The sequence below is a fragment of the Bidens hawaiensis genome, unplaced genomic scaffold (assembly GCF_021521415.1).
Source record: "Bidens hawaiensis isolate Kalapana, Puna unplaced genomic scaffold, B.hawaiensis_p1.1 tig00000636_1, whole genome shotgun sequence".
Taxonomy (NCBI): Eukaryota; Viridiplantae; Streptophyta; class Magnoliopsida; order Asterales; family Asteraceae; genus Bidens; species Bidens hawaiensis.
The window spans coordinates 31,577-56,875 of NW_027491038.1; the positions used below are offsets into that span (position 1 = coordinate 31,577).

The following is a 25,299-nucleotide window of genomic DNA, read 5'->3' on the forward strand; positions in this document are numbered from 1 at the left end:
TGCCAAATAAAAAGTATTTAGTGTCAACCAAGTAAGAATTCCCACCCAATCATTTTTTAAAAAGTATTTAGTGTCAAGCATGATTACAAAACAATATTTCAACCGTAACCTAACTTCTATAATAACTATATTTATGAGGTTTTGTGCATTAAAAGTACACTTTAGGTGATATTCAACCCGTCTGACCAGCTTACAAGTGGAGGACTCACCACTTCCTTTCCATTTTCATCCTTAACTTTTGGTCTAATAGCACACAAGTTCACATCTCCGGTGTCCAAAAAGCGCATAGCATCCATTTTTGAGCGAAAGATATATCCACTCACAGGGTCCGTGTAGAACTGCATGATACACAATGATAAATTTGCAGAAAGGTCTATTAATATCAAATTTCAAAAATAACAAAAAAGATTAAAATAAATAAAAGTACCGGGTCGCTTCTTTTGTGAGTTGCATATATTTTAGTTCTGACTTCTTTTATCCATCCCGGCGGCAGCCCATCTGCTGCTGATGTTGTGATAATCTAGACATCGTTTCCAGTATCAGGCGATTAAGAATAAAAACAAAATAATAATAATAATAATAATAATAATAATAATAATAATAATTAGCAGTAATAATATATTTAGCATTATCTGCAAGGGAAAAGAAACACACTTCTTGGAAATCAGAGTTCTTCTTGTCATCAGTCTTCTTTCCGGATCTTTTAGGCCGTGTGGCATCAGCAGATGTCGCATTTGAGGTTGAACCAGGCGCAGCAGAGGGTTTACTTTCCTTGAATATTGAGAAAAAAATGGAGTAATGACAAGTCAGGTAAAAAAAATGACAAATGTAAATTAAAATATTTGATGCTAACTTAAGGTTGTAAACGAACCGAACGTTCAGCAACATTTTAGTGGACCAACATAAACAAATTTTATTTTCGTTTAGTTAACGAACGAACATGAACAAGTTTCACGTTCGCTCATTGATGTTCGTGAATGTTGTTCAAATATTATATGCATATATAACAAGTATATTAAATAATTTGATGATATATTTTTATGCCTATAGGTGAACATACATATAAGAAAATGAATATTACATACATTTCTCTTTATAGAGTTGCTGCTACTGCCACCACCAAGATAGTTTCAACACCTGCGGTTTTGAATATAACTTTTTCCCAGTTGCAACCTCCTTGAAAACCTACAACAAATAAAAAAAATTAAATTATAACAAGTCAACGAAAAACACAATGTTTATAACATTATCAAGATTGAAACCAAAGTTTATGATCACCTTAAATTTCATTCCAGAATTTTTATAATTTATTTCAACAACCCATCCATCAGGTAGCCAATCAGAATTTTTTTCTTCGTCTGGTGTATTGAAAACTCCGCCGGTTATAGAGCGAAGCCGTTTCTGAATCACAAAATTATTCTTGTTATTTAGTTTAGAAAAATAAATAATGTACGCATTATTATATAACAAAAATGATCCAAAATAACTTGTGCTTTACCGAGCTCTGTGTACCGCTTTCGTTTGTTTTAGACTCTTCTACAGAAGCATTTGGTAACTTTTTGGGCGTTTCAGTTACTTTGGGTGGACTAGGTGGAATCAATTCTTCTATGCTCGCACTCAAATTAGCATTATGCTGAACACAAAAAGAATTTACTTGGACCATGTTAACAGAAATAAGTTAAAAAAAATTCAAGTACAGATAACTCAACCGGTTAAAAAGAGGGGTAAAAAGTATCAACTTAATGCCCTAAAACACCGGAATACTCACTTATTTTCATGAAAAAGACTCGACTTTTAAATAATACAAGTAGAAGTCACTAAACTAATTTTTTATATTAAAATCCCTAAACTTGTATAAAATGCACGTACAGTATTCATATTGTATTCATATTCATCATTAACAGATACGATGAATCTTATCGTCTTCCAATAGCATTATGTTAAACAATGGATAAATGTTAAATATTCACGCCTGATAATAAAAAAATTCCGTTTACATGTCCTTGTTGGTTCTTCCTTTTTTGAATATTCCAGTTATGTGTTTACATTTTGAATATTCTAAATAGAAAATATCAATTAACAAGGACAAATAAAAGGACATTTTTTCAATATTCGAGGATGATTATGATAACTATCATTTGTTTAACATAATGTTGTTGGGAGACAATGAGGAAACATTTTATCCATCAACAATGAATGCAAAGTCAGAAGTATTTACATTGTAGGCAACTTTAGGGACTCTTAACATACAAGAGTTGTGAATTTTCACAAATGAATTACGGGACTGTAAATCTGTAATATAAAAACGTTAGTTTACTGTCATCTACATGTATTTTTACAGTTTGCATGACTTTAAGATACCAAAACTTGGTTGAGAGACTTTTTCATTAAAAATAACAAAAAAATAAGTATGTAACAAAAACAATAATTTTCTTTTTATGTAACTAAGAACTTACGATATCATCATGTGAAACATTATTCACATCCCTTAAAATCGGTTTCATGACACAACTCCTTACATCACCAGTTTCCAGATAGCGCAAAGCATCCTTTTTCGAGAAAAAGGCGTATTCACTTAACGGGTCGAGGTAATACTGCACCGATACATCAAACATATAATTATAAAACGTTGCATTATAATATGTATTGCTTTTAAAACAAAAAAAGATTACCGGATCCTTTTTATTGGTATTTTTTCTTAATCGGTCTTCTTTTATCCATCCTGGAGGCAACCCTTCGACAGGAGTCCTTGAGATGACCTATATACATATATAAACTTGGCATTTGACAAATGCAATATTCAAACTTAAAAACATGTTTTGGGGGGGTTTAATGGAATAAACCTCGTAGTCCGAGGAGAAGCGGACACTTTTTACCGTGACTCCGGTTCCGGTCTTCTTGACTTCATTTGTCTTGGATTTGCCAGATTTTGGAGTGGGTTTCTCTTGCTTAAGAGTTAAGGTGCAAGTTAGCATCAATCGGTTTGTTAACCACAGAAAATTAACATTTTATAACTTGAACAGTTGATACCAAGGGTGGCAATTTACGACACACGAAAATAAACAGTTTTTGGGTTGGCATATCTAACCTGTTTAAAAGACAGGTTACGTTTGAGTTGACCTTTTTAACCTGTTTAGTTAAACAGATCGACATGCCAACCTATTTGGTTAAACAGGTTTATGAACTAGCCCATTTATGACTCCTTTTTTTACAGCCAGTCAACCCGATTAACACGTTTACAACTTGATTATTACCTGCCAACTTGTTTGGCGCGCTTAGATAAATGGTTTAATCGGGTCGTGTCTGGGACTTTGGGTTACACGATTTTAAGTGTGTGTGGGTTAGGGTTGATGTTTTTTACACCAATAAAATATGGGCCGTGTACTCGTGTTTGGGCTGAACAAGTCAACCCGCCAACAAGACACGATTAACACCCCTAGTCGGTACTAGAGCTGGCAATATGGGTTATGGGTCAAAACAGATCGTGACATGATTTATTACGGATTAAAATGGGTCATTTGTCATTTTTTTATGTTATAAAGTGTAGGTTGAATATGATTAAAATCTTAGTATCACTACAATAGTGATCATGATCACCAAATAAAACGATTTAGTAGGCTGTACGCGTTAAGTTGTTTTACTTGTTCACCCCTTTAGCGTTTACTTCCTAATTTAATATTGTTTTATCTGCATCTTCATTTCTAGATACTTAGTTACTTTCTAGTTTTACAACTAAGCTATAAGGTTAAATTAAAGCTGTGTCACTATGGGTTGGTAATCAGATAGCAACTGAGATTGGTTCTGTATGTCAACATAATCACAAGTTTTAACTATTTGTGAAAAAAAAAATCTCACTCCTAAAGTTAAAATATTTGGCCCACTCCCATTCAGCTAACTTTTTAATTTGGCCCGTTAGAGATAAACACGGCCCAAATCGACCCATTTTAAATTGCACCCTCTAGTTGACATTATTGTGGTATAAAATAATGAAAAAAATGAATACCCATGCTGATATTGGAGTAGCGATAATAGGTTCTGTTAACACTTCTTTCTGTTTACCGGCACTCCTGTTTGTTTTGGCAAGATGATGCAGAACTTGTGGCTTTGAGAAGAACTTCTGCCCAGTTTCAGGATCCGTGTAACACTACAATAACAGACAGTAAAAGCTGTCATAAAAACTCCTAACAGAAAAAAAACATTTGGCATATGTTTTAAAATTACCTTATATCTCATTCCAGTACTGCTACCACCTTGCCTGACCTTCACTTCCACGGTCCACCCTTCAGGTAGCCAAGAATCTTTATCTGTTCTTTCGGATGATAAAGGCTCAGATGCAGATCCATCAGCCGCCATCGCATCTTCAGATAGATTCTATAATAGAATATACGGGTGAGAAAAAACTGAATAACTGAACCATAACCAAAATAACCGACCCAGTTGAGGAACTAATGATGGTTCGGTTTTGGTTTTTGATAACCAGTTGTGGTTCTGTTATGATTATATGCGTATCAATAACCGAACCAACCTTTATATTTTTGTTTTTATAAATAATATATTATGTATCGTACAAGTTTTGCACTTTTGCCACATTTTTTTAATAAATGACATATTATCCGCCCCTCATCCTCCTTTATAAATTATCATGTTTGTGGATCGAAATAACCAGTTAAGAAACCACTTATTTTTATGGCTTGGTTACGGTTATATTTGTCTAAGCAACCGGATTAAATGAACCAATTGAGAAACCACTGATGGTCCATCATGGCTTTTTGATATCCAATTTTTATGGTTCAGTTGTGTTTATATATATATATATATATATATATATATAATTAAAAAATATTAACCGAAACAACATTAAAACCAACCTTATTCTTCTTAGTACTTATAAGTAGTATACTATATGTTGTAAAAGTTTTCTTACATTTTTTTCAAAAAATAACATATTAAATGTTTGTTGCTTTCTTATTTGAACCAGAGTGTTAACTATACGAGCTTGAATCAACACACATCCGAAACTGGTTAACCGAATTAACGAACGGCCATTTAAACCAATTTTTATAACTTTCAGTATTTATAAACAACATATCATGTCATAATAGTTTTGTTACAGCTTTTTAATTACCAACATATCTACACCTTCAATTCTCCCTTATAAAATAACATGTTTGTTACTTTTTTATTTGAACAAAAATATAACTAGATTTATTAATTAAAATGAGCTTGACTCGACCCACTTTGAAAACAGCGGTTAACTGAATTAACCGAACCGTATTTTTATATAACCAAACCGTTTTAACTGACACATCGGTTAGAGGTTTTGACCCATAAAATGAATTTAACCAATGACATGGATAAGTAAAGCCCGATTTAATACCCTTGAATTGGTTTTCCGTCTGCTAGTTCTAGGTGTCAGTTTTGTGGGCCGTCCGCCTGGTAAGGATTCAGAAGCTTCATTAGTATGGGGAGCGTTTAGATCCGCGGAGAAGTCTATAGTTGAGTTGTCCGCATTTTGCTGAACAATAAACAGGACTTTAAGAATGCTAGGAGTTAACAGAAATGTGTTAAAAATGAAAACTAACTGCCAAAATGTGGGAATTACAGTGTTCTCATTAACTGCACTTTTGCCGGTCTTCTTAAGATAGGCGAGCACGTCCGGCTTAGAATAGAATTTGTGTCCTTTAGAATCATCATAACACTGCAACATCGACAATGTCAAAATGGCAGTTTTTTAGTTTCAACGATAACGGATTCTTAAAAAAAAAGAAATAACTTGACACCTGTTCAAATATAATGATGATTTTGATGCAAAGTGGAAGCATGCAAATATAAAATTTCGACAGAAACTGTGATACTATTGAATGAATAATAAGACATTATATCAGGGGTCCTTCATATAGAAAATTATAAATTTTGGGTATGTATCCTCAAATGTTCAAAATTGAAAACTAATAACTATAGTGAAATTAAAGACATAAATAAACAGGTAAATTTAGATAATCAATTATTTATGTGTTTTAAAATGATGGAATTCAGGTCTACCAGTTTGGTCAAACCATCTACGACCGTTTGTCACATGATCAGGCTCGTTATGACCTTTCTGTCCACTTCCACTGCTTATGGGCTCATAGGGCCACAAACTAGCCTAGCTGCTTGAGCTCGGATCGATAAAAAGCTAGAAACGAGCCGAGCTTTTTCTAGTTCAAGCTGAGCCTGAGCCTCAAATAAAGCTCTTTTAGTTATCGAACCCGGGCTCGAGCCTTGTATGGGAAGATCGTTTAGGTTCGTCGAATCTTCACGAGCCTTGTGTATTTATAAGTTTTACCTATTTTGTAATTCTATGTATTAATTTTACACACTCCACGCCCGAGCTCGAGCCGAGCTTTGGCTTGTTTAAAGTACTACACGAGCTCAAGCCTAGCTTAGCCTCGTGTATGGTTTTCTCAAAATATGTAAAAATAATTAAAACATATATAAATTTATTAATAAATAATAAACGAGCTGAACCCGAACCGAGGTCAAGCTTGAAAAAACAATCTCAAGCTGAGCTCGAGCTTTGGAAAAAAGAGCTTGAAACAAGCCCTCGTAAGTCAAAACGGGCTCTGATCGGCTCGTTTACACCCCTAGGGCTCATAAGTCCAGTTGTAGAACAAGTTATGCCAAGTAGGAGTCTGCTAACTCTTGGATCTACTTAGTATATCATATCTACCATTTAAGTTTAGAGTTAGACAATTGGCAAGGAAACAAAGTAAACACCACATGCAAGCAAGTACTCGTATGTCTAAACCAAATCAAAGACAAGAGTTAAGAATTAATTAGCTTGACCGTTCGTCCATCGACCTTCTTAAGATTAAACTATCCAGTCGAAGGGGAGCCAGTCCCCATTTCCGATTGATTGATGTATTTTAAAAAGAAGATGTTGTTTATCCAATACAGGACATGAGTTTATGTATGTGTGTGTTTGTAACCGGTAACGGACACAAGTGACTGGCACGTGTCCGGTATAACCTACGTGTCAGATTCAGTTGGAAGCTCAGGTACTAAATTACAGATGTGTTTTTTTTTAACCAATGTTGCTTTCTTAAGGTAAAATAAAAAGTATCCTTTCGTTTTATTAAAAAGGAATATTGGTTAACAATGGTCATTAATAATTCTATGTGGGTTTATCATTATCGGTGCTCTCACATTTAGAATGCTTTGACTACACTAATCTCCCCTTAAAATCCACTTAAGGAGATATATATTTTTCTGAATTTAAAATGAATGTATTAGGGATTTTAATCGAAAGGATAATACAAGTCGACTGATGTAAAATATACGTCGAAACGATGATCAAAACTGACTGACTTTTGTTAATTGGATGTTCAAACACCCAAACTGAAACATTGTTTTGTCGTTTTGGAGCACTGTTTCGAACTAAGTTTTGTACATCAATCGACTTGTATCCAACTTCGGATTAAAAGTTCTAAATCATTAGCTTGAAATTCGGATAAAAAAATATAAACGCATTAAACGGGGGACTACTGGGGGGCATATTTTTTTAAATATGGAACTACCGGTGATGATAAACTCAGTTGGGATTATTATCGTTTAATAACATTTAGATGTGATTATTAAAATCCAATATCGCTTATTAAAAAGTATGTTTTTATTATAGCCTTCTATAAGGTTTATTGTTTTTGATGAGTTTATAATAGTGAATTTTATAGTATTTAAATATAATTATTAGTTTGAGACTCGTGTATATTGCACACGGATAATTTATTAAAAGTACAATATTTAATAAATAACCGATATACAATGAGTAATAAACATATTAAACATTGTTAATACACAATCGTTATGCAATACTTTTTACAACTTTTAAAATAAAACACACTTTTTTATTTTCTTAATGGTTTTTAATTTTTGACACAAAATAAATAAATCAAAAAATAAGAAAATATATTTAAAATCTTTATCAATACACTTTTTTAATAAAATCAAAAGTGCCACGCGGCACAACGTCTGTTACGTGTCGTCGCGTGGCAGGTCTATGTGGTGACTTAGAGAGCCTACGTCGCGATAGGCGACGGGCTCAGATAGATACGCGATGGCCCCCCAAAATTTTACCTATAAATAGAGGCCATTGGCCTCTCATTCCCAACAACCCAAAATCAACTCTCTCTCTCTCTCTTTCTCTCTCTAAAAACCACTCTCTCACTACCTCGAAGTTCGTACCAAATCCTCGATCGTTACCTAGTTTTGCGTGCCATAACCTCGATATTCGTGCCACCACCCGACAACGTTCATATCAAGAAGGTGATACTATCCCGACGTTCCGACGATCATCCTGAAGTGTGTGCCGTGAAGTATTGGTGCCTCGAAGTACGTGTCAAGATAAAGAGAAGCGTTGGTGTCTCGTGTTGTGTGCAAGGAAAAAAGGTGTTGATCAAAAGATAAGGAAATCAAGCGGCGACGAAGTGCTGCTCAAGTATATAGGGTTTATTAAGCCAAGAAAAGGTAGGCATAATGCCCGAATAAAATAATAATAAAATATTAAAAAGGCTTAAAACCTAAGGTCGAGTAAATACTTGATACCTCGATAAATAAAAGAAAATAAAATATAACAAAGAAAAGAAAAGAAAGAAATATAAATGTATATTCAAATACATGTGTGGATATATATATAAATCTTGTTATAAATATTATTTATGTATAATGAGTATTCTTAAATAATAAAGAAGAAAGATATACGTTTTTTATAGAAGAAGAAACGTAGGGTTTTATGAATAAGATATCTATAGGTTATCTTATAAAGAAAGATATTTTAAACTAAAGGTTTAAAAAGAAAAGAAAAGAAAAGAGATTATTTTATAAACTAAAGGTTTTAAAGTAAATCGAGGTGACGATTATAAAAGTAAGACTAAAGGTCTTAAGCCGGATTGTATATCCGAATAATAAAAAAGTTATACTCGTACTATATGTGCGAGATAGCAAGGGAAAGACCCTCGGACGGTGTTGGAAGCCGATCCCAATCAAAAGGTGAATACGCCCCAATTTTTACAAACTTGTTTTCAAACGAGTCAAATGTGTTATGTGAAATGAATTACATGAGACTACGTGTCTCTAAAACGTTTATAAACAAGAGTAAAAACCAAGCTTTCAGGCTATAGTATACGTTTTTCTGGATCCTTACATATGTGGTAAAATGCGGTGGGCACATCGCACCACGCTTGGTCACGACCTCCAGCCATGATGGGCCGAACCTAAGTACGTTCGAGTGAGACTGATCATGTGTATGTCTATGGTACCTAAGTAATGTCGAACGCTGCGGTGTTTGCTGAGGTGTCATGATTAGAGACTTTAGTTTATAAATTGTATTGTTTTATAGCTTGATTATTCCTAAGTCACGATGGCCCGGACCTAAGTTATATCTCGAGGGGTAATCAAGTAAAAGAAAATATTTTTAGCGTCAGCATATTCACCAGCATTCGTTGCTGACGTATTTTCTAACATTTCGCAGGTAACCAAGATTAGGGCTTGAAGAACGAAGTGCTCATGATTCCGATGGCTCGGATATTTTGTTAACTTAAATATTAACGAATGGTGATTTTGTAAAGTATAAACAAGTAAAACTTTAAATCCACATGTTTTATAAATTCTTCCGTACTAACCCGTAACTCTGATTTATTTATGTGGTACCAACTATTGGTCACACTCCTAGGCCTTAGAAGGGGTGTGACAATTAGTTCGTTTTAGTTTCTTAATTTTTCATTCGTGTTTAGGAATATGATCATATTATAAAGTCAGTTGAGGCGCATAGTTGTATGAAATTGTCAGTTATTGCCAAGGACTTACCTGGCCGAATTGGCAAGCAATGTCACGAGAGATAAAATTTGTATGTGTATGTTTCGTCTATATGGTATTAGTAAGATGGTTATCTAAGAGCATCTACAACAACAAACGTTCACAAACCGTGACATTAGCTCCACGTCAGATTCCAAACTTATATCAAAAACCTTCATATATTCCACAACAACAAACCTTCACAAGCTGTCACATCATCAGCTAATCCTCCAATTAGTTTATATAATATAATTATGATTTATAATATATATTTATTATTTATAATATATATTTGACATATAATACTTAAATAATAGAGTTTATTCTAAAATTAAATTAAAAATTAGAATAATAAAATGGCAACAGTCGATTGAAATCTTCAGTCACTTCACCTTTATCAACGTTATTTAATATTTTCAGATCTAAAGCCACTTTTGAATGTTCAATTCCGATCTCCTCTTCATTTAATTATTTTCAACACCTCAGATATGCTTTATTTATGGAGATAAAGCATAGCCCCACATCTTCACGTTCGCATGCCGGTTGCAGTCCCGAACTGTTTTACCAGCATTGATGGCCACAACGTTGAAGTTCGTGCTTAGCCACATCCAGTGACGGATCTAAACTAAAATCTCAGGGGTAACGTTTAAAATTTTTTGTAAACGAAACAAAAATAAAAACACGATAATAAATAAATTTAAGCACATTGGGTATATGTTTCCCTGTTTGGTTTTTGAATGCTTGAAATTGAGCGACTACATCCTCTTCTTTTAATTTATCAAAAGTTTCTCTTTCGATCTTACAAACTAACGCATTGTTCAAATACTCATCACCCATTTGATTACGCAAATTTGTCTTGATAAGCTTTATATTTAAAAAACATCTTTCAACGATTGTGGTTGCAGCTGGTAAAACCAACGTTAGCTTTAATGTTCGATAAACCAAAGGAAAATTGACGTGTTTTCCGGTTTCCACCATTACAAGAACAATGTCACACATTCACCAAATTTTACAAATTTATCATATTCATTTAAAGTGTGACAGAAAGTCATAATGTCACAACCCAACCTACGGCGGAAATGCCGGGGCGTTGACTGATTGTCACAGCTCTTAAGGTTACTATTAAGCAAATATAAAAATTCAAATATTTATTTATTTAATTCAAATAACCCATTATTCATTACAAAAAAATCCAAAGTAAATAAAACATCAAATGATTCAAATGAAAATTCATAGTCTCAAAAATAAACTCTTATAGCATAAGTCCTTAAAACAATTCTTCTAAGTCCACACTTCACATCAAATGGTGACATGCATATGCGTTGAAAATAATATAATTTGTCAACACGAGGTTGAGTGAGCAACACACCAGTTCAGTTATATATATATATATATATATATATATATATATATATATATATATATATATATATATATATATAAAAATACGTAGCTGCAACGAGTCATATGAGATTAACAAATCAACCAATGAGCAAATAAAATGAGATGTCGAAAAGCACAAGGCTAAATCGACTAGCGTATGATCATACTATTTTCTGAGATTATGTTGGACCTCTCCGAATGCGGTTCACATTGAGCACATAAACATGTAACAAGTATGGCATGAGATTAGTTAACACATAAGAAATGGTTGCAGTTTTGTGTATAGATAAAGCGTGAAAATATACTAAGTTACGCATATGTCCCCAAAACGTGATAAAACGAGTAAAATGGAGGGGAATGTGGTACTCACCTCAAGAATGAGCGGGGATGATTATAGTAGTGAGAATGAGAGAAGAATTACACGCGAACGTTAGGGCCTAGATTGATGAATAGAAGAGGAAGAACGAAGGAGAATAGAGCCGGCCAAAGAAACGCAATGAACGAGCTATTACAGATCAAATGAATTCAATTATATATAGGGGTATTGTCGGTCACCTTATAAGGAAGGTATTCATGAATTTAATTGAAAAATAATCAACGTTTACGCAGTCATTGGCTGTCAGTTAGTGTCGGCTTAATGTAAAAGGAAATAATGAATCAATATGATGCGATTTAACATATATAGATTGTCGGTGAGCCGCGCCTAACATAAATAAACGATTTCCAAATTCATAGATTGATTACAAACGAATTATGGACTATTAATTGATTGATTGCTTGATCTCGGGTACAAGAAAACTTGAATATGGGTCGGGTTTGGGGATGGATTATCCATCTTGTGAAATGGATTATAACAGACTTTACAAACAGGTCCTCAAGTTTGGAGATGGATATAGAAACAGATAGAACTTTATATTTTGGGTTAAAAACGTCAAATTTAAATAAGTGTTGCGATAAATAAATAATATAGTAATGATAAATGCGGGATTTTATTAATTATAGAGCCCGGACCTATAAATGGGTCGGGTAACAGTTACAAAATAAAGGTGGAAAACCCCGAAATGTTACACATAGGTTCACCCAAAATACACCATCTTTCTTCATAATTAAAATCATTCGAATACATATTAGAAAATACAACCATCTTGGATATGTCAAACTTAATTAAAAAAGGAATCACAAAAATTTAAATCATGTTTTCTAACAAACCAGTCGAGACCTTACTAAATCTATTTTCAAGTTTTTAAATTTACCCATCCAAAATCGTATTAAAATCTTCAACTTAAAATGATGATTAGTAATGATATTCTTTTGGTTTATTCGATTAGTGATGTAAATAAACTAACATAATAGGAGAATGTCGAAACTTAAAATCCAAACATTTTTTTAACTAAATTAAATAAAAGAATAAAGTATAAATAACTAAAAAAGAAAAGGCATGTATTAAATAAAAACCTTATGTTAATTTACAATTTAATATATTAATATTCTGATATTGTTTAGTATTATTCTTTATATTTAAGAAAACAAATAAGTATTTGAAAAGGAAAATAAATACTGACATTGACCACTATAGGCCTAGACCATAGACATCTAGTTAGCTTAACTGTATTATTATAACACTATCATTTATCTTCTTCGCAACACTTTTCCATAAGATAAACCTGCAACTATTGCGTAGATCTGGAAAAAAAATTATCGATGTAGTTTCATGTAGTTCCGATGTTGACGAGGGGTAGCACTATATATTTTTAGGGGTAACGAAATGTAAAAGTCAACCGAAAAAAAAATAATTTTACACTAGCGAGCGAAAGTTGAGGGGTAGCGAGGGTTACCCCTGCCTTCAAGGCAAGTCCGCCCCTGGCCACATCATCTGGACCTTGGGATGAATAGCCCGTTATGGATACTCTAAGTCATTATGGTTTTTTAGGTGACAACCATTTATATCCAGTTATTAAGAAAGAATCATGGAGCAAAGAGGAATTGACCCTTACATATATATGGAAACAAATGGTCTGAAATTGCCAAATTTTTACCTGGAACGAATGCTTGAAATTATCCTCACATGCTTTTAATGGTTAATAAAAAAATGAGCCTAGAGTCACTCAAAGTGTAAGCCGTTCGAAAAAAAAAAAAGTGTAGTGTAATGTATACAACTTGATCACTCGTATTAAAAAGACCTTATTGCATGAAAACGAAATAATCTTTAGTATAATTACTGAAAAATGTAATGAACTTAAAATTTTAGCATTTAATGTAACGAAAGTTCATCACATGTTTAGGTAAATAGGTTCATTCCAATTTTACGCAGTAGTACCTTCAAAAATGATTTATAAATGTCACAATGTATTTTCATTGATCAATTTAACATATTCTATTTGCCAAATCTGTTTTGGGTGTTTTTTTTATTTTTATACATAGGGAGGTCTAATAATGCAAGATCAGGAAGTTGGATCTAAATAGGCCTCCCGTTCTGCCAACTAATTTAAGAATCAAAGAAAAGTATTAGAAAGTGATTCAAATGTTTGCTCAACCAACTTGGCATTAGGCTTTGCTTGATTTGCAAAAGGTTACGGATTTAAACTGCCCCCTATGATGTCTAAACCCTTAAAAGGCTTAAGGCTAATGGTGTCACTGATTTGAAACTCGGGTCTTCATTTGTTAGTTCATCTACGTACACTCGGGATTATTGAAAATGGTGACTCTACAACTTTAGAAAGCAGTTTTAAACATGAAAACAGCTGGTTTTCTTGCTCGAGTCCGCCTGACCTTACATTAAAGATTGCGTTTAGTTCAAAACACGCACCTTCTAATGATATCAGTTTGTTTAGATATCATGGTGTTTGGATGTTGTTAGTAAATGTTAACATCCAAACACCGATTTAGTATGTATTGTTTTCATTTCCAGTTATATTGTGTGCAGAACAATAAAAACCGCTGAACTCAAATAGTGATGCATTTTAAAGCTAAGAATAAACAAAGACCTTAGTAGAGAAGCAATCTTAAAACAAAGTTACATGAGGTCATTTGCAGACCTTATTTATTTTCTCTTGGTTTTTTCGTTGAATATAAAGGTTTGGTTCGTTTGTGAATTCAACGTTCCGAATGATAAATTTATGATTGAATATAATACGCAAGAAAGAGCTATACACACACATGTTTAAAGTAAGCATACTATAACATCAATTTCTGATAAGCAAGTTGTAGTATCTTGAAAAGACATATTACCGCATACTATAACATGTCTCCTCATGATACAACAAACAAAACATATATAAACCTATTACATGCATACAAATAAGCGTCAACAACCAACTCCGTTCTATAAAACATTAATTCCAGTAACCAACACAAAATTCGCTTTCCTTATCGTAAACCGACATCTCAACTGGATCAAGCCGACCAGACCCATGATATATCTTCTTAGTGTAACTATCACGCGTAGTGGGTCCGTGTTGCATACTTGTAACATACTTGTAACCCGAATCCCTTTTTGTTGCATTAGAAACCTCGGGCTGAGGCCTTAGTCTAGGAGCACTAACAGACCTGACTTTAGCCCGTGACGACTGTGTGTTAGCCATGTAGCCGCTAATGCAACTTCTGGAATCATAAAAAGAATTCACTTCACAAGATGCACAAGGGCTTGAGCTTGTTGGTTGTTGAAGTGTTGATCCTCTTGATGTGGTCAAACTCTGACTATTTATTTGGTCAGGTTGATAGAGCTTTCTTCCTTTACTCATTACATGGGATGTCCCAGTATCTACTTCAACTATCTTGTCAATTTCTTGGTTTGTTGAGCCGTCAAGAAACATTCTTTCTTGACCAGTTATACCTCGAACATAAGATTTTGAACCGTTCCTCTGCACTCGATGGTTGGGCTAATGTTAGTATCATTGTGTATAACATGTCCAAAATCTCACAATTAGCAAGTTGAGCTTTAACTTTCTTAAGTTAATAAACCTAACCGTTGATTAGTAAAGTACTGGTAACAAGTGATTGGAATTTGCAGCCATCCACACCACATTCGACCAAAATAATAGCCATTATATATGGTTGGTAATGATTTCATAATTATAGTGGAGTTCAAATTATACAATGATTTTACTTTTCTTTTGATATATCAACCTTGATTAGTTTTCATATTTTCCTCGTTAACAGTGTGATTTTCTAACATGACACGAACCTAACATGAATTCACAGGTTTTTGGGTTTAGTCTAAACAGGTGGAGGTGATCAGCTTTGGGCCAAACCACAAACAGGTGTAGCTAAACAAGTCATGTTCGCCTGTTTGGATCAACATATATGGATGGTTCTTACTTCGTGAGGTAACCAGTTTAACACATTTATATCTATACACTCATAAACATATATTTTATGTCATAGCTTAAACTGGTTGCTAATTTATGCTATAGAATTTAAAAGATAAAAGGAAAATGACAATGATGGTTTATAGTTTAAATGCAACTAAATTATATAAATTTGTAGTTTTTGTTGTCAATTTAACGTTAGAGTAATAATATGCAAAAAAAAAAAAAAAAATTAAACTAAATTAAATGAAGTTTCAGGTAAATGAGTCGTGTTTATGTCAACTCACAAGAGCTCGTGTTGCATTCATGTCCATATATCTTACACGATTTTTTGGTTCATGTGAGGTTTGGTTCACCGACCCATGAACACGATCCATTTAACACTCACAGACTTTTTATGAATGCTTATACTTATAGTGAACGTACCTTCGATATGGAGCGATGATAATGTTTCGTATGTGGAACATGTTCAACTTTTTCGGGAGTTGGAGGTTCCTGAAAATTCATATTTAAAATATGAGTTATAACAATTTTAAAAAGTTAAGAAGGGAGTAAAGGGTGAAGAAGGCTTACATGGCGCTGAAAGTGAGATGGTTGTTTGGTGGTTGAACCATTGATCTGGGACCGCACTGCGCGTGCACGTTTGGCCCGGATCAAAGCCTGCAAACGTCGCATCATATCCGTGGTTTGCTTCCTCACAATGTGACCTCTCACCACCGCCTGCAGCTTCACCAACGCTTTCAAAGCCCTTAGTGCCTTCCTTGCCTGCAAAATCCAATTCAAAATCAGTCTTAATTTTACCATCTTTAGCAGTTTGATTATTGTACTATACAATAATCTTACAAAATTTTAACGTAAAAAATTAATATTGTCACAAGCACATAACTTTTAAAGTACAACAATAATAGCGACACATAGCGATCATGATGTAGGAATGTAGCCATGTAGGTGTGTACATTGTTCAACCAGAAAAATATTATTGTGTGAATATCTTTTTATTTAATACACTTGTTATATTGTTAACTGATTTTTAAATTTTAATTAAATGATAAAAATTTAAAAACTAAACCTATAGATAATATTTGATATGTTAATTATTAGCTCAAACGTTTTGATAGTTTTCTAAACTTAATTCTCACTTTGATTAATTCACCGGCAGTTACAAATTTTCTTACTCGATATAAATACTAAACGCAAAGAAACTCGTTAGAAAACTTCGAATGCATTGATCAAATATTTATCAAAGTGATATGATAATTAAGAAATCAGTCACAAAACTTGTAATTTGTCACTCGGCATACGAATAGAGTTGTTAAAAACTTAAAAATGTACTTGTCAAGTATTTCCAAAAGTGAGATGAAATTTGCAAAATTAGACATTAAACTTGGTAATTGTGGTGCATTTTTATAAACTTATTTTTGTGATTATTTAACTACATATATTTAATATACTAGTTTTTATCCCCCGTATTACGGGGGTTGTTTTATATTATTTGTTCTAATATTTATTTATTTTTTGAATTTATATTTTTCTTATTATATCAAAGTTAATAATATACTTATGGTTTGATGATAAATTATTTCACAAATAAATGAGATGTTAATAACCCGGTTTAAAAGCTATATGTTTTGATGAGACCCAAGACCCGTTTATTTTTTTTAATATAAAATTGGTTTTTTTAATTATAAATAATATTTATGAAATATACTTATGGTTTGATGAGATCCAAGACCCGTTTAGTTTTTTATCAATAAAATTGGTTTTTTAATTTAAATAATATATATATATATATAAACGAAAACAAAAAAATCCTACGTGTCGCGATGTGGTCGCTCCTCCTTTTTTTGGAGTCACCAGATTTGCTTGATTTTTAAATGGAGGCTTCTCATGCATTTGACCCGAATTCATGGATATGGGTCTTACCAAACCCAGATATTCCTTAAACGGGTTATAACATCTCCATAAATAAAAAATTATTCTCACCAAATTATTGATGTAAAAATCCTACAAAATAAGATATACTAATAATTAAGATCTTAGTTATTTTAAAAAAGATATATATATTATTTAAATTAAAAAACCAATTTGATAGTAAAAAAAATAAACAGGTCTTGGGTCTCATCAAACCATAAGTATATTATTAACTTTCATAAATATTATTTATAATTAAAAAACCAATTTTATAGTAAAAGAAATAAATGGGTCTTGGGTCTCATCAAAACCATATAGTTTTTAAACCGAGTTATAACATCTCATTTGGGTCTTGGGTCTCATCAAAACCATATAGTTTTTAAACCGAGTTATAACATCTCATTTATTTGTCAAACAATTTATCATCAAACCGTAAGTATATTATTAACTTTCATACAATATAAAAATATAAATACAAAAAATAAATAAATATTAGAACAAATAATATAAAACAAACCCGTAATACGGGGGATAAAAACTAGTATATATATATATATCTTTTTTAAAATAATTAAGATATTAATTTTTAGTATATCCTATTTTATAGGATTTTTACATCAATAATTTGGTGAGAATAATTTTTTTTAATGAGATGTTATAACCCGTTTAAGGAATATATGGGTTTGGTAAGATCCATACCCATGAATTCGGGTCAAATGCATGAGAAACCTCAATTTAAAAATCAAGCAAATCTGGTGACTCCAAAAAAAGGGGGAGCGACCACATCGCGACACCTAGGATTTTTGGATCTTCGTTTATATATATTATAGATTATGTGTATTTTAGATAAAAATTATCTTAATTTTACAAATAAAACAATTTGTTTCGTTTTATATATAAGACAAATTAATTAGAATAAACAACCAAACAGATCGAATTTGATAAATAGTTATATAAACGTCACATCATGACATTACAAATACGTTCATGGAATTATTTGTGCATTTAATTGCGGGATGTGGTTTAAACCAGAAAAACGATAGTGACCACACATAAGTCACCATGTCTTCCAATAATTTCACACATCATACACCCATCAGTATTAAATTGAAATATTTGCATTTATACTTGGATGGTGTGTTTTTTATTCTATTTCTAACTACTAACCAGGTTCTTTTTATAAGATTTATAAAATAATTAAAAATAAACTGCAATCTCATAAGTGTGTAAATGAGTTGACCAATCTCTAGCCTAGGGATTAATTTGATATAACTCTAGCTTGGCTCGTTTAATTAGAGCTTCATATTCATATATCAAACTCAGGTTGTAAGTTTTCAAACTCATCGACTCGATTACATATTTTCGCAAATCGATCTTGAATTACTCACAAACAAGTATGCTCATATACGCCCCCATACAATGTTTAGTATTAGATGTGGCAATGGGAGTGAGTTGGGTTGGATTTGGGTGATGAGTTAGGATGGGTATGGGTCATGATGAATATGAGGTTAGGATGGATATGAGTCAAGATGGGTAAAACTAATCCATTTTGACCCAAGTGAAGGTTGACATATAAATGGTTTTAAAAACCTCTCAAAAAACATTCAATTTTTTTTAAATAATATCTCAAAATATAAATACAAACGCAAAATGTAAAATAACTAAAATGTTTCCCCCATCATCCTCGTTCATAAAAAAAAAGCAGTTTTGTACCGGTTCAGGTTCAAGTTTTTCGGGGGGTTTTTTCGGTTTGGTTTTGTTTTTTTTTTTTCATTTCGGTCGGTTCAGTATCTGCTCAGTTTCAACGATTTCGGTTTCGATTTTTCGGTTTTTTCGATTTCAGTGTTGTTTTGTTTTAGTCAGTTTTTTCGGTTTCATTTCGTTTTTTTGTTTCGTTTCAATTCATTTGTTTTATTTTGGTCGGCTATGTTTCAGTTTTTTTGTTTCGCTTTGGTTGCATTTCGTTTTTTTTTTTTCGTTTTGGTCAGCTTTTCGGTTTCATATCTGTTTTTTTGTATCGTTTTGGTGGTTTTTCTATTTCGGTTTTAGTTTCGTTTCTGTTTTTTTTCGTTTGGTCGGTTCGGTGTTTTTATTCGTTCTGGTCCGGTTTTTAAATTGCATTTAGTTTTTTTATGTTTCATTTTGATCAGTTTTCAGTTTCAATTCAGTTTTTTTATTCGTTTTGATCGTTTTTCTATTTCGGTTCAGTTTCATTTCGGTTTTTTTGTTTCGCTTTGGTTGGTTCAGTGTTTTTATTTTGTTTTGGTCAGGTTTCAGTTGCTTTTCGCTTTTTTTTTTTGTTTCGTTTTGGTCGTTTATTTTGGTTCAGTTTCGTTTTGGTTTTCTTGTTTTGTTTCGGTCGATTTGGTGTTTTTGTTTCGTTTTGGTCCGCTTTTTAGTTGCATTTCGCTTTTTTTTGTTTCATTTTGGTCAACTTTTCGGTTTCATATCGGTTTTTTTGTTTCGTTAAGGTAGTATTTCTATTTCAATTCAATTTTGTTTCGGTTTGGTTGATTCGGTGTTTTCGTTTAGTTTTGGTTAGCTTTTCGGTTGCGTTTCGCTTTTTTTTGTTTCGATTTGGTCAGTTTTTTGGTTTCATTTCGTTTTGGTCGTTTTTCTATTTCGGTTCAGTTTTGTTTTAGTCAGTTCGGGTTTTTGTTTCGTTTTGATCGTTTTTTTGGGTTTCGGATGAGGTTTTTTTTGCACGTCATAGTTTGGGTATTTTGAATTAGATAAATTTTGGACAACTTGTATATTTTGTTTTGACCCATTGTAACATATAATGATATAAATGAAACTCACTTATATATTTCCAACCCGTCCTGACCCACTTGAAGAAATTTTATGATCCATCCTAACCCAGTTTATATTTAAAGTTTATCTATCTTGACCCAAAACAATCCATTTAGGTTGGGTTTGCCACCCTTATTTAGTACACATATTAATTATCGGTAAAAAAAAAAAAACCAATGTTCTTGTTACCTGCACAGAACATACAATCAAACTAGAAACGTCTATGTAACAAACTTGGTTGAGTCGACCTTAATGTTGATCAACCAGTTATCAATGGTATAAACACTTAAACATGCGAAATAGACAAGTGGTTCAAATATTATATTTGTTCTCTCTGTTCTTACAAAATCTCATTTCCTAATAATTATACTACTTGAGGCTAGATCTTACGTTCATGACAATTTTCATATTTTCATGTTAGCATTTTGTAAATGCATTTCATAAGATAAATTAGTTAACATTTTGTCTTATAAATTAGTTATATATATATTTACTTCTGACTTCATCCGTTTTTTAAACCGGTCTCAACAGATTCAATTCGGTAACCAATCTGGTTAAAAAACATCAACAAAAGACTAAATAACGTAATTATACTATACATACATACATACCAGATAAGCTCGGAAACATGATTGGATTTTAACGGCAGCCAATTCATGACGACCACCATAGCCGCAGACACTTCCACCGGTCATCCGTACCGCCTCGGCCGCCGCGTGAGCCGCAGCTACAGCTGCCTCAACTACTGCAGCCGTAGCAGCAGCCAATGCAATCGCTTGCTTGTTAGGATCTTCTAATTCATTCTTGTACATGGTACGTTGAACCGAGGACCCATCGATAGATTTGGTACGACGATTATGAACATGAACAGCTGTTCTTGGTTTTCCAAAACTCCAGCGTCGGTTTAGTGGCTTCTTAGGTTGATCTGGTGGTAAGTCTGTGGTGGCTTTGAATCCCAGGAGTGCTTTGAAGAATCTTGAAGCCTTACCCATTATGTAGTTTGGTTACTGGTGGTGAACTGGTGGTGACTCAGGCGACATTTTAGTGAGAGAAGAAGAATATTATGTATTAAGTTTAATGCTTGTGTGTGAAGAAGAAGAAGAAGAAGAAGATGAAGTAATTAGTTTAGCGTATATTGGTTGGGAAGAATTTGGAGGTGTATGGTTGTTTACTTTTTATAAATGATAGAAATTGTACGGCTACTTTTATTAGTTTTTGGCTCTTCAGAAATTTGCCTTCTTTTTTTCTTTTTTTATTGTTTTTAATTATAGCTTTTGGGCTAAAAGAATTTTATATTTTAAAAAATTTAATAATTTTATAATAATAATAATAGCTTTTGGGCTAAAAGAATTTTATATTTCTTATAATAAAATCATTATTAATTATTAAACATGAAAATAAGCTAGCTTGTTTGTGCATTTGAAAGAGAGAAACAAATTTATTTTTGAAGGAAATGAGATTATGATCGGCGGGGTGATCTAAAACGTTAGAATCTTTGAAGTTTTATGGATAAAAAACAAATTCTTGTTTAAGTCTTTAAATAGAAAAAATTTGTGTTATCTTAGCGTAGCATCTTACTAGTTTGTCACGTTTAATGAAAGTTTGTTGTTTGAAAAAATAACTATTTGTGGACAATCCTAGTTTATAATGTTTTGAGTTATAAGTGTGTATCACGATTTACAATTTTATGTTATGTTTGGGTTCATATACACTATTTACGGCTCTACATCTAATTTGACTTGTGAGTATATAAACATGATGGTCGGTTTATGGTTTTTAATTTCTATATATTTTGTATTAATTGTTGAAGATTTAATTTCTAAATGTAGAAGAGATCCGGCGTCAAATGTAGAATGGAGTGAAATAGGCCAATTGATGGCACCGCTTAAGCAAATCACAATAAATGAAATAGGAGGATGTGTGGGTATGATCAAATAGGTCTACATGCGACAGTCACACATTAATTCAGTCTTTTCAAGAACGAAATGGTCTACGAAATTGCTTTATTATTATGGGATTTTCTAACATGTGTCCTAAGGGTATATGTAAAAAACATTAAATAACCGAATGTTCTTGTTGAAACTATAATTTCATATTAGTTGTATTTATTTTTTAATAACTATCATATTTAACTTTTTATTATTCTCTCCTAAATCTTCCATTCATTCATGGTTATCTAATATAAATTTTCTAATTCTCTCTAAAATACTTTTTCATCACTTTTAATTTCCATAACATGTGCCCTAATGGCACATGTAAGAATCACTTATTAAATAAATATTCATGTTAAAAATATATTTTCATATTAGTTACATTAATCTTGTAATAACTACCATATTTAATTACTCTACTTTATTCTCATAATTACGCAGGTTATATATATATATATATATATATATATATACGAAAACCTAAAAATCCTACATGTCGCGATGTGGTCGCTCCCCCTTTTTTTGGAAGCCACCAGATTGCTTAATTTTTAAATGGAGGCTTCTCATGTATTTGACCAGAATTCACGGGTATGTGTCTTACTAAACTCATACAGTCCTTAAACGGGTTATAACATCTCATTAAATTAAAAACTAATCTCACCAAATATTTGATATAAAAATCCTATAAAGTAGGGATATACTAAAAATTAATATCTGATTTATTTAAAAAATATATATTATTTATAATTAAAAAACCAATTTTATATTTCAAAAAAATGGGTCTTGGGTCTCATCAAACCCACATAGCTTTTAAACCGGGTTATAACATCTCATTTATTTGTGAAATAATTTATCATCAAACCGTAAATATATTATTAAATTTCATACATTAAAAAAATAAAAATTAAAAAAATAAATAAATATTAGAAACAAATAATATAAAACAACCCCCGTAATACAGGGGATAAAAACTAGTATGTGTATATATATATATATATGAATGATATATTGAGAACTTTGATGAGTTTTAAGAACTTTAAAAACTCAATATAAACCACACATTTAATTAAATGAGTATGAAATATGTGGCTGAAAATAAATCTGATTAAAAAGTTAATCAGGAGGGAGAATACATATTTTTGATGATTATACAAGTTTAAATGTTAGTTACTCATGTGTAATATGTCGATTCGGTATGTAAAAAAATATTGTAATTATTTTTACGTTACTTACGCTTACGTATTATATATGTATAAAAACAAATTCAAAAACAAAAATATTGTTACGTTGAGTTCTTTCGAGTTTTTAAAACTCAAAGTGGTTCTCAAAAGAAATCAAACATATATATATATATATATATATATATATATATATATATATAAAGTGTTCAAATAAAAAATAATTGTTTTGTAAGAAGTGTGAGAAGACTTTAAAATAAAGTACACCACATAAATAAGACACTATACCATGTAAATAGAAAACTATATAACGTTTAGAAACTATCAATCTCAACCACTATATCCTAGATCCAAGAGTCTACATCTATACTTATGTTTCTCACAAAACTATTGTTTTTTATGTTAACCATACCCTAGATATATATAGGAGGAATAATTTGAGAACTTGTTGAGTTTTAAGAACTATAAGAACATCATTCTTAGCCACAAATTTAATTAAATAAGTTAGATTGTGTGGTTAATATTAAATTTGATTAAATAATTAAGTAAGTTAGAGAACAAAGATGTACAGTGATTATATTAATTTAAACGTATGTTACACCTATGTAAAAAGTAGACTCGGTGCGTAAAAATGTTGTAATTGTTCTACGTACATGTAACCTACATATATTACATGTGTAAAAAAATTCAATAAAAAAATAAGTTACGTTGAGTTCTTTCAAGTTGTTAAAACTCAAAGCGGTTGTCAAATGAAATCAAATATATATATATATATACACCTAATCCTATATATATATATAACACATAGTTAATATAAAAATATAAAATCAAAAAACACACAGGCGACAAATTATCGTCGCCTCCCCCATGTCGCCCCACATATTGCAGGGACAGGTGTTGGGGGCTGAATATCGCTCAAATTATGGGCATTTATCGCCCCACTACGGAGAGCCTAAGGGCTTGTGTTGGGGCGACAATTTGCCCAAAATTGGACAATAAGTGGAGAAAACAACCCCCCCCCCCCCCGATGATAAGTGGGGCGGAGGGGGGGGGGGGAGATTTTGTCATTGTTGATGATTTTGGAAATATTATAATTTTATTATTATGCGTGTGATGTAATATATTTGTGTATATATATTGGGCTATAACAACACTACACTTTTAAAACAAAAATTTTCCATTTGCTAACTAGGCGTTAAATGTCACAAATCGCTTAATTTTGTAGTTCTTACACTGCACATGGCCTTGGAAAAAAGATATATTCAATTAGTAATTTTTGTTAGTATTTGTTTGAATGTCATACTTAACAATCAACTAGTATGAAACCCGCGCGATGCTACGACAACAACAATTTTCAATGCGATACTTGTTTATGTTTGTTTATCAATCATCTGGTGATATATTGTACAATACTTATACGTATGTTAGTTTTCTTAATTGTGTTATACTTTACAAAAGTTTCTTACGTTAATTGTTTAATTGGTTCGGTTGATACATGTATATAGGGTTGTACACAAATGTTTTATTATTAACTTATACATTATAATCTACACATCGGGTTTGAAATTTTTTTATATCCAAACGTCGACAAAAATAAGCACTTCGTAATTGTAGGTTCGGTTTCTTAAAAACATAATGTATTTACAGATATAAAGGAAAACAAAAAAAAAATAATAAATTTGTCATATTTTTGTAAAGATGAGAGGTTAAATGAGTAACAATTATTTAATATTAAAAAACTTATCTAAAGTTTAAGGGTAATTATTGTAAATATAGAATGAGAATGAAAATGTATTTATATAGTTGCATAAAGAAGTTGTACTTTAATGCTTTATTGACTTGTACATTATAATCTAAGCATTCGTTTTGAAAATTTTTTATATCAAAACGTCGACAAAAATAAACACGTCGTAATGGTAGGTTCGGTTTTTAAAAAGACACTTTATATTTAAAGATATAGACAAAAAC

At 31.9% G+C, this 25,299-nt stretch overlaps 2 protein-coding genes across 2 annotated transcripts; both read right to left on the minus strand.

Moving 5' to 3' along the window:
• Window positions 1-430: 430 nt before the first annotated feature.
• On the minus strand, window positions 431-5,724 carry LOC143529886 (uncharacterized). Its single transcript, XM_077025571.1, has 12 exons — window positions 5,603-5,724; window positions 5,378-5,515; window positions 4,222-4,371; window positions 4,004-4,144; window positions 2,844-2,948; window positions 2,673-2,759; window positions 2,457-2,594; window positions 1,499-1,633; window positions 1,279-1,401; window positions 1,086-1,185; window positions 655-771; window positions 431-520 (listed from the first exon to the last, which is right to left on the minus strand). The coding sequence occupies exons 1-10, from the start codon at window positions 5,705-5,707 to the stop codon at window positions 1,108-1,110; spliced, it is 1,200 nt and encodes a 399-aa protein (XP_076881686.1). The 5' UTR covers window positions 5,708-5,724; the 3' UTR covers window positions 431-520; window positions 655-771; window positions 1,086-1,107.
• Window positions 5,725-14,404: 8,680 nt separating this feature from the next.
• On the minus strand, window positions 14,405-21,261 carry LOC143529021 (protein IQ-DOMAIN 22-like). The gene is made up of 4 exons (XM_077024912.1): window positions 20,834-21,261; window positions 16,092-16,283; window positions 15,945-16,013; window positions 14,405-15,071 (listed from the first exon to the last, which is right to left on the minus strand). The coding sequence occupies exons 1-4, from the start codon at window positions 21,212-21,214 to the stop codon at window positions 14,544-14,546; spliced, it is 1,170 nt and encodes a 389-aa protein (XP_076881027.1). The 5' UTR covers window positions 21,215-21,261; the 3' UTR covers window positions 14,405-14,543.
• Window positions 21,262-25,299: the final 4,038 nt, after the last annotated feature.